Source organism: Myotis daubentonii, chromosome 6 (genome assembly GCF_963259705.1).
Source record: "Myotis daubentonii chromosome 6, mMyoDau2.1, whole genome shotgun sequence".
Lineage (NCBI taxonomy): Eukaryota > Metazoa > Chordata > Mammalia > Chiroptera > Vespertilionidae > Myotis > Myotis daubentonii.
In genome coordinates, this window is record NC_081845.1 from 79,703,888 (window position 1) to 79,719,116 (window position 15,229).

General features: G+C 47.3%; 1 protein-coding gene across 12 annotated transcripts in view; it reads right to left on the reverse strand.

The window, feature by feature from the left end:
* Positions 1 to 956: 956 nt before the first annotated feature.
* TFAP2B (transcription factor AP-2 beta) overlaps positions 957 to 15,229 on the reverse strand; it is a 29,872-nt gene continuing 15,599 nt past the window's right edge. For 6 of the 12 annotated variants that reach the window (XM_059701443.1, XM_059701445.1, XM_059701449.1 and 3 more), the window contains 6 exons: positions 12,930 to 13,149; positions 10,970 to 11,088; positions 8,649 to 8,790; positions 5,444 to 5,703; positions 4,346 to 4,408; positions 957 to 3,177 (listed from right to left, as the gene is read on the reverse strand). In XM_059701443.1, the coding sequence (XP_059557426.1) occupies positions 4,347 to 4,408; positions 5,444 to 5,703; positions 8,649 to 8,790; positions 10,970 to 11,088; positions 12,930 to 13,149 (803 nt within the window). In that variant the 3' untranslated portion in view covers positions 957 to 3,177; position 4,346. Of the gene's footprint in view, positions 3,178 to 4,345; positions 4,409 to 5,335; positions 5,704 to 8,648; positions 8,791 to 10,969; positions 11,089 to 12,929; positions 13,150 to 15,229 lie in introns of those variants that run through there. The other 6 variants (XM_059701446.1, XM_059701444.1, XM_059701441.1 and 3 more) reach the window with 3 other exon arrangements.

A 15,229-nucleotide genomic window follows, 5' to 3' on the forward strand; every position in this document is an offset into this window, starting at 1 on the left:
AGGGGGGTCTTTTCTTTGGTTCAATCATGTATAGCTCTAGCCATGATGCACCCCCCTTTTAATTAATAAAGAAGACCTGGAGTGGGGAATCTCACATAAAGCAGATTACATGGCCCCTTCTGTCTTTCCCTATAAGGAAGTCCAACTGGGAATGATTACCTGAAAAACACAAAATTGATACAGGAGGCATTTTATTAAATAACTGAGCACCAACTATATGTGAAGGACTCTCATACCCTGAGCTTATCAAGATTTAATTTTGCCTATTTTCCTCAAATGTATATACATACTGCTTTTTCTGCTTTTAATGATTCGGCAGTGTTGATGTTGGAACGGACCTTAGGAGGCCCACATTTTATAGATAAAGACCTTGAGTTACAAAAAGAAACAGTGACTCCTCCAAACTGTGTAACATCTTGGACGACTTTATTTTCCTAGCCTCGGGGAAGACGCCCAAGCCTTGGGATGGAATACAGATTGAGATGTTTGATCACTGCAGCCCATTAGGACTGGGCTGCAGCCCATTAACCCAAATGAGAAAGGCTCTGGCTTCTCTAAGCCTCTGAGCCTAAGGTAGGAACCAACCTCCTAAGAAAAGCTCCGCCTTTGGTCCTCTGGGTCAAGGGTCTTTTTCCTCATTTGTTTATGGAGGGCCTTGCACTGCTTACGAGGTCAGGGTTGGGCTCAGTCCTGAAGTGAGCCAGTTAGCTCCTCCAGATCCCAGATCCCAGGGTTTTGGGGTGCGGCAGCCCATACCTGGCCCTGTGGGCATCTCTCGTGAACCCTCTCCTTCAAGGAACACTGTGCCAGACGCTTACTACTAGCAGTGAGGAGAGGAGCATCATCCTTTATTTGCACCCAGAGCCCCTGTAGGTGCTGAGACATGTCACTAAATGTACGTATTAGGAAGTAAGTTTGACGCCTCATTCTTTAAAAGGGCAAAATAAAGCAAGAGATACCATTAACATGAGCTTTTATTGCAACTTGGTTAGAAATAGGAGAGAAGAGTGTCAGTTTGGAATTTTAAAACACCTCTACTGAAAACAAAAGTGTCAGTTTTTCTGAGAAGCGAAATTTATTGTATTGATGATGTAACAAAGACATTGCCTGTGTTTTGGTGAGGGGAGGACAAAAACCTCTTGGCTAGGGTTGGAGTTTTCTGTCTGTTAATTTCTGAATTAAACAATTTCCATAGTCAAGAAACTGAGGATGAAAACACAACAAAAACACAAAGATCTTTTTATTTATGTAAATCAGATCAACACTGGACAATAAACCAATTTCTACCCATTACCATAACAGCTTGTCTATAAAGAACAGAAAAAGTCAGATAGGATTCTATCTAGGGTCAAGCGGGTTTTTTGTGTTTTTTTTTTAACCACCCATTCACAGAGGTATAGATTCACAGATAAATAATCCCAAACTACTTGCTCGCCATATTTACACATTCCCATTAAATTAAGCATAAATAAATATATACAAACTTAACATGGACACCCTCCCGCGCTCTTCTCCTGAAGAGTCACCAGATTGAATTTATGTGGCAAAAACTATCTTAGTGAATTAGAGACCAACTCAGCAGAGGAGTCAATTTTGACCTTTAAAGAATAGTTCTTGTTCCGCTTTTAAAAAGAAAACAAAACTAATTTTGATATATTTTTTTTCTTTTCTTCCCCCTCCCCCATAATTTAACATACATCAGCACAGGGGGGGAAACACTGTGTGGGCTCTTGAGGCAACATCAGACGGTTTAAGGTTATTTCCTTTCCATGTAATGTATTACCCTTCCAGGATATCAGATGTGATGACGAATTCTCTCTAAACACTCCAAGGAGGAACAGGTTGCCACTTTAAGTAAGGCTTTGTACCGGAGAGACCGTGTGTAGATAAGTTTGGGGTTTCAGGTTTTCCATTCGACCAACGTTTTCTTAGGATATGAAGTAATTGCTCGAGAGAAAGTAGTTTCCGTGGCCAAAGAAAATAAAACAGCCCCCAGTCTCTGAAAAGCCTCTTCGGTTCTTTATGTGGGGGGTGGAGAAAGCTAAGGTTGTGGAGCCAGAGAGGGGGAAAGAAAGTTCAAGATAATTGGGGCAGGGCAGGGGTGGGGTACCTTCCGAGTTTGGGGGAGAAGTTCAAGATCACTTTGAGATGGGATGCTCACCCAGAACCAGAGCCACTATTTGCGGGGCAGGGGGGAAGTGCCCCCGAGACTGGCAATTCCTATAGGAAGAGGCAGGTGGACGAGAATGGTCGGGGAAATCGTTAGAACCTCCAAAGGAACTTGCAAAGTGGAAAGTGAGGGGCGGAGGGCTGCGACCTGACTGCTCCTTTCTATCTTTAGTGCTTTTGGTTTGGGCCCGAGCATCAGGGAGGGGGCCAGGGCCTGATAAAATTGTCTAGAGAGGGTAGGGTGGGGGGAGAGCTGCAACTCACCTGTTTGGTTTGAAAACAAAACTCAGAAAAGCTCGCTTTAAAAAAAGGCAAACTCTTGAGTTAATCCTGTTTATTGATTTATGGGCCCAAGGAAACCCAATCTTCTAATAACTCAATTATCAGATAAACATAGCGGGCCTGGCTAAGGAAAGCAAGGGGGCGGGGTGGTACATGAAAGAAGTGCAAAAGGGCGAGGGGGCCAGGGCTGTCTCCACCCCGGGTTGGGGGTGGAGGAGACACGCATCCAGCCCTACTGGGTGGGGCGTGGGAGGAACTTGGGAATGAGGGTGCAGGACCACGCAAGCCTGAGCAGCCAAGTAAGACCATTCCTATTCCATCACCCGCTTCTGGACCCTGAGGATGGAGAGTTTTCGTCCTAGCAAAGGTGGGGGAAACTCCGGTTCCCTGGACAGTTCTAGGCCACTCGCCGCCCTGCAGGAGCAGGCGCCCAGGGTGGCCGCTGGGAGCAAAGCGCCTAGGCGGTGCTGAGACCCCTCCCCGCCTGCAGCCCCCAGGACGCCTCCCCATTACCTACTGGAGAGTGGGGCTATCTCGGTCGCCTTAGCCCTTAAGATGAGACCGAGAGCGGGAAGGGCCCAGGCGGCCCGCGGCCCCTCCAGCGGCTGATTCTATGTCCTCAACACGACTGGGCGCGAGTGGCCCACGCGCTCTCAGGACCTGCACAGTAAGAGCAAGGCGCGTCCATCGCGTCTCTCGCACGTCACACGCGTGGGGCGCGTTGCCCTGCAAGGAAAGGAGACGATGGTTTTCAGTGTGGTTTCTCCTGGCCTTTGGCAATCAGAATACATCTAATACCAGCGGCCAGGCCCTTGGACCAAGGCGCAGGCTTCTGAGCTGGGGAGAGATGGAGTGTCTACATGACCCTCCCTAAGGTCTAGTTCCCAGCCTTGGTACTCCTTCCACTCTTCTAGGGCTGAGCCCCCTAAGGAGCTGGCAGTGTCACATTAACCCTTGCTTGGGCCCTCCTGGTGACCTGAAACTAGCCCCCTAACTCCCTCCCCCATAAAAAATGTCAACGCAAAGCTCCCAGCAGCGTCCTAAACCCAGCCCTTCAACCTTCCGAGGCCAAGACCCACCCTGGCGGCAGAACTGAGCGTCCCAGAGGGTCCTAACTGGAAACCCCTTTATCTTCAAGGAATGTAGCAAACGTCCTAAAGCCTACTTTGTATAAAGAGGTGTCTGTATGATACTAAATTCAGAGAACTACCTCACCCACCCCTCCCCAGGGGACTTCCCACCGCTTTTGGGAGGGTGGGGACAATGGGTTCCAGATCTTATTTCCAGATAATGCGCAGATAAAACTCAAGAAAGGAGAGGGGCTGCCAGGAGAGAGAGATCTTAAATGCATGAAACTGTATCCACTGGGAATAGCCCCAGTACTGTATATCCAGACGGTGAAATTCAAAGCTGAAATACATCTCCTTTCACTTTGCATTATTTTAGCATCATATACCAAAACAAGTGCACGCCTGGGAGAGGGAGAGTGCCTCATTCGTAAAGCATCTTGTAAGAAAGCAATTGTTGCTGAAACATGGGAGCTTGCCCCCACTACTCCCCACGACATTGCCAAAGCTGCTTCTCTGCCCGCTAACATAGCAGTCGCCAAAGAGCCCAAGGAAATAGAACCCATTTTAAAGGCAGGGCAGTACTGTTAAAATAGGGGTCTCCAAGAACCCTTACTCCTCTCCCCTAACATTCGTTTTTGCAGTTCAGCCGTTCCACAGAATTCCGCAATGAGGTATCTGTTAGCAACTAGACTCAGAGCTGCTTCCATCTCTTATTGGCCACTTTCTAAATTATTCCCTTTGAGCTTCTTTAAAGAAGTGCCCCTGCAGAATTCTGACACACAGGCTTTGATTAAAAAGGGATCGGATTTTTTTTTTCTCTGTACCTTATAGATTGTGTAGGAAGCCCCAGTCCTCTTTGAAGAAGCTCATAAACCATGCGGGCAAAGCTTTGGAAAACAGAAGAGAATGAAATGGTACATACCCCTCCGAAGGAATTACATACTAATCAACGTATTCATATTGTGGTGTGGGTTTGTTTTTTTCTTTTTACTATTATTCTTTAAATTGGTAGATGACACAAATATAACAAATGCAAGATTCTCTGTATGCCGATGCTGGCAAGGCTGGGAACTAGTAACATTTCTGAAAAGAACTGATGATGAGTCTGAATCAACCTATTGGTCCGGATTTGGCTCAGGGCGGGTACCAGAAGCTGCAGCCACCGCCGCCTGCATCTCCGATGGCCTCCCACCCCGCCCGCCCTCGCCCTCCCTAAATAGGCAAGCGGCTGGCCCGGAGCCGGCACCGGTGAGTTTGAAACGCGGGGCGGGGCAGGGGGGCCTGAAACACAATGCAAAAGGCCTAACCGTCTCGTTCATCCCGGCAGACTCCCGTGATAGCTCGAGGGAGGGAGGGAGGGAGGGCAGAATAGAAAAGGGTAGTTGGGAGAAGGGCGAGGTGTGGGGGGAAGGGCGGGGACTCGCGAGACAGTTTCCTAAAAATATATCAAAAATTAAAAAGTTCGTGCGATTCAGTCAACCAGCTGTCAAAGCACTGACACCAACAGTTTCTCCGATTTTCTTCCAATAAGTTAGCGTTTTCTCATGTTTAGTCTTATGTTTATTTTTCCAAAGGGGGTGGGGGTAAAAACATGGTTTTCTTTTATTATCAGTATGACTAAGCTCGAAAAGAACCGAAGTGGAAAATCCGGACGGTTGTCTCCAAGTGTATCTTGCAATAGACACTGAGAACCGATACTGTTGCTCCGTGGTACGCCTCAGTTTTTAAGTTACTTAGCTGTTCTGTTTTAATTTTGATTGCATATGTATTCTACCTAATATAATTCTTCCAAAGCCAATCCAGTATTTTAAAGCTAAAATTAATTTTTTTTCCTGTTTTCCTTTTGTATTTAAAACATTTTTTTCCTTTTTTTTTAATTTTTCATTTCCTGTGTTTCTCCTCCTTGTCGCCAGTTTTACTACCTGGGCCTTCCCCAGACGTGTGCCTGTTAGTGGCGGTGTTGTTCAAGAACATCTTGTCCATGCCTTTGAGCGCCTCGGTGAGATAGTTCTGCAGGGCCGTGAGCGCCGCGCAAATGGCCGGGGCGCCGAAGCCGTGCGTGATGAGGCTGAAGTGCGTGAGGCAGCTCTGGATCCCCGGCTCCAGGATGGGGCTGGGCCGGCTGTTCCCAATCGGCGTCCGGTCCTGCGCCAACAGATCTGTAAATTCTTTACAAAGTTGCCTGCAAAGGGGTGGGAGAGGAGCAGGAAAAAAAAAATCACCCTTCGTGTCGTTGTCATTGACATTAGAAAGGAGATGCTCACACAAGCCCAGAGGCACCGGTCACCCTGTAGAGCCAGCCGGGGAGCGAGGCTAATGTGAGCGATTCCGCTCTGTTTCCTTTCCCAGCGCTCGCCCTTCTAGAGCAGCTGGGACTGGAAGGAAAGCGGGGGTGGCGAGAGTATACACCCCTTGCATCCCACCGCCTATCTTTCCCCCCCCCCTCCCTCCAGTCTTCCCGCCCCCCCCCCTCGTTCCAGGACTGCGTAACTGCTTTGAGAAATCTGCTAGGCTTTAGCGATTGATTTTGAATATTCAGCCAATTTTAGCTCTCACCTGGCTGTTCTTTTAAAAACCCTTCCCCCCTCCTTCCCTCCTCCTTTCCCCTGCCTCTCCAACCTCTTGGTTATCAGGCTCAAAAAGCCCTGAAAGATTTCAGCCCCTGGGCCACACGCCTGTCCCTGGCACAGAAGCAGATTGCTGGAGCCTTGCATGGCCCAGGGCAAGCAACTGTTTATTGCAGAAGAGAATGCTGATTCCGTTCAAAGCAAAAATCTGTTTACCTGCAGTATTTGGGAAGGGAGGTATTTTTCCAGCCCCCCCACCCACTTTTTTTTTCCTTTCAAGCGTGAGTGACTGAAAACCTTTGTACAACACAATTGTCAATATAAAAGGATTCCGACACTGTTTAAATAAATCCTAAAGGTAGATGGTTAAGACACTGGGAGGGGTAGATTTTTATTTGTTGAAGGTTTTTTCTTTTTATTTCCTCAAGGCACCTACAATTTAGAGGAATCTCCCAGCCTTAAAAACCCTGTGGGCCTCACTATAGATTGAGCTTATTTGAAAAATTTTATATATAGGAGGTGGGCAGGAGGATTTTAGCCCGGCAGGTCCCATGGCTTGGCTCTGCTGGCAGTCAGAGGCATGGCGCCCAAAGGCCACAGCCTTTTACCCACTGGCAGGCTCATTCCATCAGCCTCATTCCTCCACCGCAGCTAGGTGGGGTGGTGAGAAATGAAAAACGACAGAATTCCAGCCGCGGGCCCTCTTGGGATAACCTGCCACCTGGTGACACCTGGCCTGGCCACCAGGTAATGCAGGCAGGTACCTGGAGGCTAATGGGAGTGACCCTTGGGCGTCCCCTCCCAGATTACCCCCAGGAGGAGTAATGGCGAACCTGGGTGGAGAATACCTCCTCCCCCCCCCCATATGAAAGGTATTTTTGTTTTAGGGCTGGTGGCTAGAGAACACTAACAGACATCCTCTCTCCACCCCCTTTCTTCTGGTTCCCCCATTCAAAATGCACACATACATCCTCACACCAAAGAAACATGTACTAGTTCTGACCTACATAGGGCCATTCTTAAACCCGAGGTATCCCAGAAGCATCGTGGGGTTCAAATGAGCACCCACTGATTCCAATTCAGGGGGCTTTGGGCTAGGTCCACACACAAAAATATCTTGATACATTAAAGGGGAAAAAAAAGGAAAAAAATATCTTGATAAAGCTCCCAGATGGTTCTGAAACTCACCCCAGGTTAAGAAGTGCTGGCCTAAGAGAAGCCACAAGGGGGGAAGTTCCAAGCATTCCTTAGGGAGGTGATAGAGTGGTTTGTGGAATCCTGTTATCGAATTTATACGTTTGGTTTTATTCCCGCCCCCCCCCAGTACCTTTACTCCTTTATAAAGCACACTGGTCACCCACCACCAGACATAAGGCAAGGGGTAGGAGGGCAATTTACGGACAAAGATCTATTCTATTGCTACTGTTAATATCAGAGGAAACCCTTCTAAAAATAGGGTGGGTGCCAGGTTTTGATCGTTGGAAGAGATGGTTCAAGTCTTTCCTTAAGTTTGTACTCATTACCGAAGTGCCAATAAGGAAATTCTGAACTGGGGAGAACAAATGCTTAAAAGTCAAACATTTTCCATCTTCAAAGCCCAAACCAGGGTCTGTAAGCAATTAAAGTTCTGGGACATTAATATTTTTTGACCCTGCGGAAAGGGGCAATCAAATTCCAATCACGTCTCAAAAACATCTGGACAAATTTGAGCAAATGATTTTTCAGCCTTCCATATATTTCTTTAAATTACGCTGTCAACGGAGCAAACCGCGTCCTCCAGCGCTAAATAAATGAGCGCGCCGCTTGGGCCGCGCCTGCGAGAGAAACGTGCGGGCGCACGCAGCGCCGCCCACTGCAGGCCTGAGCCGGCCATAAAACACCAACAATATGACACGGAAGCCAAAGACGGGAGTAAATCAAATAAATAGAAAACCCACTGTAAAAGTTCAAATGAGCTCTAGACCTAAATTTAGCCAGAGATTTACTATTTTCCCCTCTGGAGTTGTAGTAAATTTAACGTCTCTGGAAGATGCCAAACAGCAACGTTGGAAAGAGAGTAATTAGAGCTGCGGGTAGAGATGGGCACACGTGGGGGCCACACAGACACCCTGAGTGAGCACACGTGGCTGTGTGGATCTGACGGGGAGAGGTGAAACCCAGGCAGAAATGTGCACATCGGGATCCGGGGAAGAACTGGAACAAGGACCCACGGAGAAGAGATCGGCCTGCTATCCCCAGGGTTGGAGAAGAGAACTCTGAAAAGCCTGCATTCAGAAGCCTAAAGCCATCCTCCCCAGAAACTTGGAAACAGAAGAGACAGAGGCTAACCCCAACCCACAGCCCATAATTAACAGGGGGAGTGGAGAGGGGGGAGAGGGGAGGGGTAAGGGGGAGGAGGGAACTACCGGCTGAGCGGGGAGGGCTTCCAACCCTGCAATACACAGGCTGCCAATCAATCCTACTTATATGGCTGCGCACTTTCTCTGCCCAAAAAAAGGAGGTCTGCCCTGCCCCCCCCCCACCCCCAAGCCAGGTGAAGTCAGGGATTTGCGACACTCACTTGGTGGCCAGCAGCATATTCTTTCGGGAGTGCAGGTCGCTGGGGTCTGTGTGCTGCCGGTTCAAATATTCAGAAACAGCTTTGGCGGGAAACTCTGTTTCGCAGATGTAGCCAAAATCCCGAGCTAAATGAACAGCTTCTCCTGCAAAAGCAGCAGCAGCAAAGGTAATCATCAGCACCCAGCCTCTCATCCTGCCGGGGCAGGAGGGCTCCCTAGGAGGTCAATTCTTATTATTTACAGAAGAGGCCAGCTGTTGGGAGGCAAAAGCAAAGGTGTGACAGATGCCTGAAGTAAAAATGAGTCTCAGGCTGTAATTGACTTGATGGAACAAACTTTGCTCCTGCCTCTTTTCCCAGTCTCTCCCTGATTATCCGTGCAGCCATTTCTTAGTTAGATATTCCCTGACTAGCTTCAGGGCCTCCACACCCCATGCCTTGTCTTAAGGAAAAGCTGGGCCGATATATTCAGAAGCCACTTTACAATGGCCCATAGACACTAGGTTGGATATTCAAGATAGATACCACTCTTCTTAGTAGGATTATACCACTTTAGATAAATATAAAAGTCTTTCCTATCTTTTGTATTATCTTTTGTATCTTCCTATACTTGTATTCGGAAAAGTCTCTTATTAATAACCAATATATACAAACACAAATCATGTGTGCAGATATCCACATATATTAAAGATGTCCCATATGGAACATTAAAGATGTTGTTCCATATACATTTTACACATATGAGTATTTCTATCCAGCAATGAAATATTTATTTTCTGTGTCTGTGTCTGTTTCTAGCTACTTAGGTTTCCGGTTTCTCCTCTTCAGAGGTCTCTGTTATCGTCCTTCTACTTAAGGACTTTCACTGCACAAAGGTGACAGGGCAGCTATAGAAAACTTGGATGTCTGAGAGGTCTCAGCTTCTGTGGAAGCCCCTCTCAAACAAGGCATTATCACCCTTTAAAGCACAGCCTCGGGGGTTCGAGGGAAGATCCCAAACATGAAAAAGAAATACACTGAATTCTCCCATAGCCACATTATTTTTAAGAACCATGTCTTACTTTAATCATCATTATGACAGTAACAACAAAAGACCAGAAATGGTGCTTGCAACAATTCATAAAACTGAAAACTGCCAACCAACTGCTGGAATTTCAGTTCCACCCTTTTCCACCCAAATCCCTGTCTTGGGTTGAGATTACCATGAATGCTTTTCAAAATGAGGATCGTGATATTACCCATTCCCTGAAGGGCAAAAAGTAAACCCCCCAGGCTGAGAGTTAACCACTAATAAATGTGGTCTGGATATTTGGTGACTGTTGCCAGTGGAGGGTAAGTTTGGGCCAGGCAACTTTGCCCTAAAGCTGGCAAAGTGTGGTGCCTATAAATGTGATGACTTTATGGTTGCTGCTTACATAGTCTAAGACCCTGTCCTCCAAAAACCAGTTCCCCACATGAGTGTCATAATCTAACACCCATGAAAATAGAAGGAAAAACATACATGTTAGCCTCTAGACAAAATTCTACAACTTCCCCCATTAGGACCATCTGGATGTATTTCCTGTCTTTTCCTCATCCCACAAATTCAACAGCAGAGCCTCTTGTTCTAGACTTCAGAAGATCCTTTTTAATATATATCATAAATATCACCCCCAACCCCAAAATGATGAGCAAATAATAATGCATTTGTTGTAATTATGTTCATTAATTCATAACTGATGGATCTATATTGAAGATCATACATGACTCCCTTCCATGTTTCCTCACGCCCCACCCAATTCTCTCCTAGGCCTTACTAAGCTGTATTTCAATAACAATAAATCCCATGTAATCAATCAGCAGGAGATAGGGCCTTGGGAGTGACATGAGTTTAAAATAACCATTGAGAATTATGAACGTAATAATAGTTTCATAACTAGACAATGTATTTGCTACTCCTGATTCAGACGTAAAATCTGGGAAGGAGAAGGGGTATAGAATGGATTGCTATTTACAGTGACTCTTGCTAGAGTTCAGAGGGTATTTCAGACACTCTGCCCTGCACCTGGCAGCAGAGGTGACCCGTGCACTGGCTTGGAAGCTGAACCTGAGTACTCTTCACAGCACAGGGACCCTTATAGACTTCCAGAGGCCTCTCTACAATCGCTGGCTCCCTCTAAGTAAAAAGACCTTTGAACTTCTCTCTCTACCAGTCGCTTGACATCCACTCATAAGGGCACAACAATTGCAATGATTTCCAGTTAATCATGAAATGTGTAAAATGTCAGCCTTCAGCCGACAGTTAAGCTCAGCCACTTCGTGAAATGGCCACACGTCTTGCTTACCTTCCACCAGGGAGGTGAGTAACGTGACATTTGCTGCTTTGCGCCTGCCCGCGGGTAAATTCAAACCGATTTTTTCTAGCCTTTCCCGCAAAGATCTCCCCCCATTTTTCGATTTGGCTCTGAAATTGCAAGAATTAACATTCTGATTAACCTCGGAGTGTTCCTGAAACAAAGTTTAGACTTAGCAATCTAAAGCCCAGTGGAGCTTGAAGAGGTTTTAACTTGAGGTTAGCACATTTCCCCCCTTCCTTTTGGTTATTTGCTGACAGTTCGCTGAGGTTTGCTTAATTTCTGCAATACAGGGCACACAAAAAATTGCGCATTTTCTTTTTTTTATCTCATGAGGAAAAAATGATAGCAGATGGGAATAATTAGGGTGTAGGTTGTGGGTCTAGAGAAGGTAGATGTTGCACACACTCAAGCTCTTTCCTTGTCACAGAGCCAGTTAGGTGAGCAGAAACTGGGCGAGCACAGCCATGCAGAAAAGAGGAAAGAACTGGGTGGTTCAGAGAGGAGGAGGCACTAGCTGAAACAGGTGGGCTTTGCAAGGAAGGGGTCAAGAGTTGCTATAAGCCCAGCCAGGTGTGGCTCAGTGGTTGAGCATCTTCGACCCAGGAACCAAGAGGTCACCGGTTGATTCCCACTCAGGGCATATGCCAGGGTTGCCAGCTCAATGCCCAGTGTGGGGCAGCCAATCAATGATTCTCTCTCATCATTGATGTTTCTATCTCTCTCTCTCTCTCCCTTCCTCTCTGAAACCGATAAAAAAATATATATATATTTTTAAAAAAAGAGTCACTATAAAATGGAATTGGGTTTAAAGGGGAAGGAAGATAGAAACATGAAACTAATGGTGATGCTAATCATAACAACAGTAAAACTAACACTTTAGGGAGTTTAGTTATGTGCTAAACACTTTATATTATCTCACTTAATCTCATAGCAAGTTTTATACACATGCGCTTAAGGCGTGGGGGTGATTGAAAGAAACTTCCACACTCTGGGGCTCAAAGGACTCGCTAGAAAACTGAACCGAAGTAGAGCACAGCTAGAGGATTGGAAGTGAGAACAGCCCGCAGGTCACACCCTTAGTTGCTCCCAAGGCTCTCCCTGTACCTGCTAAGGTATGGGCAAAAACACGGGAAGAGAACCGGTTACTCTGACCTCTCTTGCTATTCCCTCAGCCACTTTTTGGAAAGAAGGGCGCCACCAACCCCTGAAATGGGCTAACCTAACCGGAGAAGTTCACCTCATACAATGTCACCTTCGCGTCAGTGCCATTACCGAAGGGTTCCGGCCTTGGCAGGGACTCTGGGGGAGGCTTTACATCTTAAGATAAAAGCCACCTCAACTTTCCACAAGGAGCCTACGGATTGTCTTCCTCCACTACTAGGGTGTATCTTAATGGCCCCAAGGAATAACTATTGATACTTCTAAAGCGGTGACATTGTTATTGTTGGTGGTAATATCACCGAGGAAAGAAGGTCACAAGTCTAGAACAAAGTGTTCCAAACTGTGCATTAGCGGGTTGTGACCAACTTAGACGCCAACTGCATTTTAATCAAAATAGAGAGATTGATCAGAGTACCTTGCAGGTACGAAGAGGGTTGCTCTGTGAAACTTCTGTTTCAGACAAGTGTGTGTAGCTTTCAGGTCTCACTCAGGCTGCATGCCCGGGAATGTCCTGGGGCTAGGAGGGAGCGGGACGCGGGCCAGGGCTGGGAAAGTGGAAGGTTCCCAGGGTCGAGCACCCCGTGGCGGAGCAAGGCAGCGCGGACCTGCAGAGCGTGAGCCGAAGGAGGCGATTGCGCCCCCGGCCTCACCACGTGCGGCCTGCAACTCCTCTCTCGCTCCGCGCTCTGGCCGCCCGGTTGCTAAGCAACCGCGTCCAGCTTCCCAGCGGTTTTGGCGCGAACCCTCTCCCCCTCGCCCCATCATAACTAGCGTGGGGGCGTTTTACCTCCTGAGGACGCCGCCGAGGAGAGACGCATTGAGGCATTCGGGGGGCGAGAGCCGTCTCTGCACTTCCCCCACAGTTACTTTGTACTTTGAAGTGGAACTGAGCAGAGACAAACGGCCGGGAACCGAGCAAAACACCTCGCCGGTGTTGACGGACATGCCTCCCAGGAAGCCATCTTTATTCATCATCAGAGAAGTCACAGATTTGGGAGGAACCGGAACTAGAGAGAGAGAAAAAAAAATATATGCCATAAAGGTGACCGGGTTTCGATCCTGGTGACCGGCTGATAGAATGTGTCCGTGCGTGCGCAGGGCCCAGGCCACAGGACGCGCGCTAAGCGGAAAGCTGGAGGAGGAAGTGCTTGTGGCGCTGCGGTGCGTTCAGAGCACTGTGTACCAGCGAATGGAAAAGCCGTCAGTCCTCTGGAAATTTACCCCGTGTGTGCAGACAGAGGAGTGTCGCTGGCCACGGCCCCCTTCGTTACATACATACATAAAGACGCAACCCAGAGTTTGGGTTGTGCTCGGGAACCGGGAAAATCCTATTCCATCCTGGCTTGGTGACCTTAGACATGTCACTGAACCTCTCTGAATCTTGCCTGGTTTCTTCATCTGTCTCCTGAAGGTGAATTGTCACTCTGCATGATATAAAATGGTAATGCAGTGGGGCCTCTCTCCTCTCCCGCTGGACCCAAATCCTGGTCATCACTGGAGAGGATCAAAAGGGTGGGCCCCATCAGGTGCTGTGCCCACGACCGACCAAGTAATAAATAGCATTAAGCTGGGGAGGTGGGCCCCAGAGTTGCTCATTTCTCTAAAACGAATCACATTCTTTCCTACATCATAACAGCAGATTCATTTAGAAATGAACCCAAATGCTCCTCTCCAGTGAAAGCAATTCCGCAGTGACATGAATTTTGTTTACAAATTAACATAAAGCACCGGCTGTGATTGTTTGGAGCCCTTATGATTTACAACAGGTGCCCTGATCAATCAACCAATCACTCTAATTCATGTGAGCTGCGGTCTTGCCTTGCCCCAGTTGTTTCATTTCGGCAAGTAATTGATAACAAACCGCACTCAAGGTATGTTTTATGCAGAAGTTAATAAGAGCTGACAGCTGGTTGCCACTGCTACCCAGGCGCACTCAGTGTCTCCAGCCTGTATTTCTGTTTAATTGTCTCAGTGTCATCTGCACCCCAGGCAGAGGCGGGGCTCAGCAGAACCAGAAGGCTGGGAATGAGGAAGAGTGAACGGTCAACCACCCAGTTCCCTGGCACTCTGGCTCCCTTGGACTTCCACACTGCCGAAACCCATTTGCTTTCTGCAAGCTCTAGAAGCCACTGTGCAGGCGGCTTCTCCCGACTTGCCCTACACCTTAGCTTCTTCCATTGGGTAAGGAGGCTCCAAATATTCAAGCAGTATTTGTTCATCACCAGTCCAGGAAAGTTATTGAAAAGGGAGGCTTCCGTTCCCCCTCTTTAATAAGGACTCTGTCTCACCCTGTAATCCTGGTAGTAGAAAGAGATGCTCTTTCTGCCATCGGGAGCCTAGAACTCTACATGTCAAACAAGTTGTATAATTTCCCTGGTATCGAACAGACTAACCAGCACAATATTTTGGTAACAGCTTATTCTCTGTATCACAGATTCCAGCATTCGGACCTTCATGATTATTTAGAGCAGCGGTTCTCAACCTGTGGGTTGCAACCCCTTTGGTGGTCGAACGACCTTTTCACAGGGGTCGCTTAAGACCATCCTGCATATCAGATGTTTACATTACGATTCATAATAGTAGCAACATTACAGTTATGAAGTAGCAACAAAAATAATTTTATGGTTGGGTCACAACATGAGGAACTGTATTTAAAGGGCCAGAAGGTTGAGAACCACTGATAGAGCCTCCTAAAAGCCAGGTAGGTCCCAAATCTTTCATTTACTATGAATTGTATTCGGCCCTTTACAAAGATTTTGTGGAAGGGGGCTTTCCTAGGGCAGTGGGTGTAGGACTGAAGCATTCCCTTCTGCCAGTGCTTAGCAGGTATTTTTGGATTTCTGGCTCTGTCCACAGAGTCCAAGACCTTATCCCAGGGCAGATGAATGACGTCAGCTAGCAGAGTGGATCTTGTGCACTGACGTGGTGGAGGTGGTGAGTTACAGAGGGACTTGCTTCTTTCTCATTCCCCTCATCATCTTCTCATCAGTGATGCTGCTTCCCACTTAAGAGGGAGCCAGTGAAAAGTTGAAGTGTGAGTATTAATTAAATTTGAGTTAAATTCACTTAATAGACAGCGATTGGGAT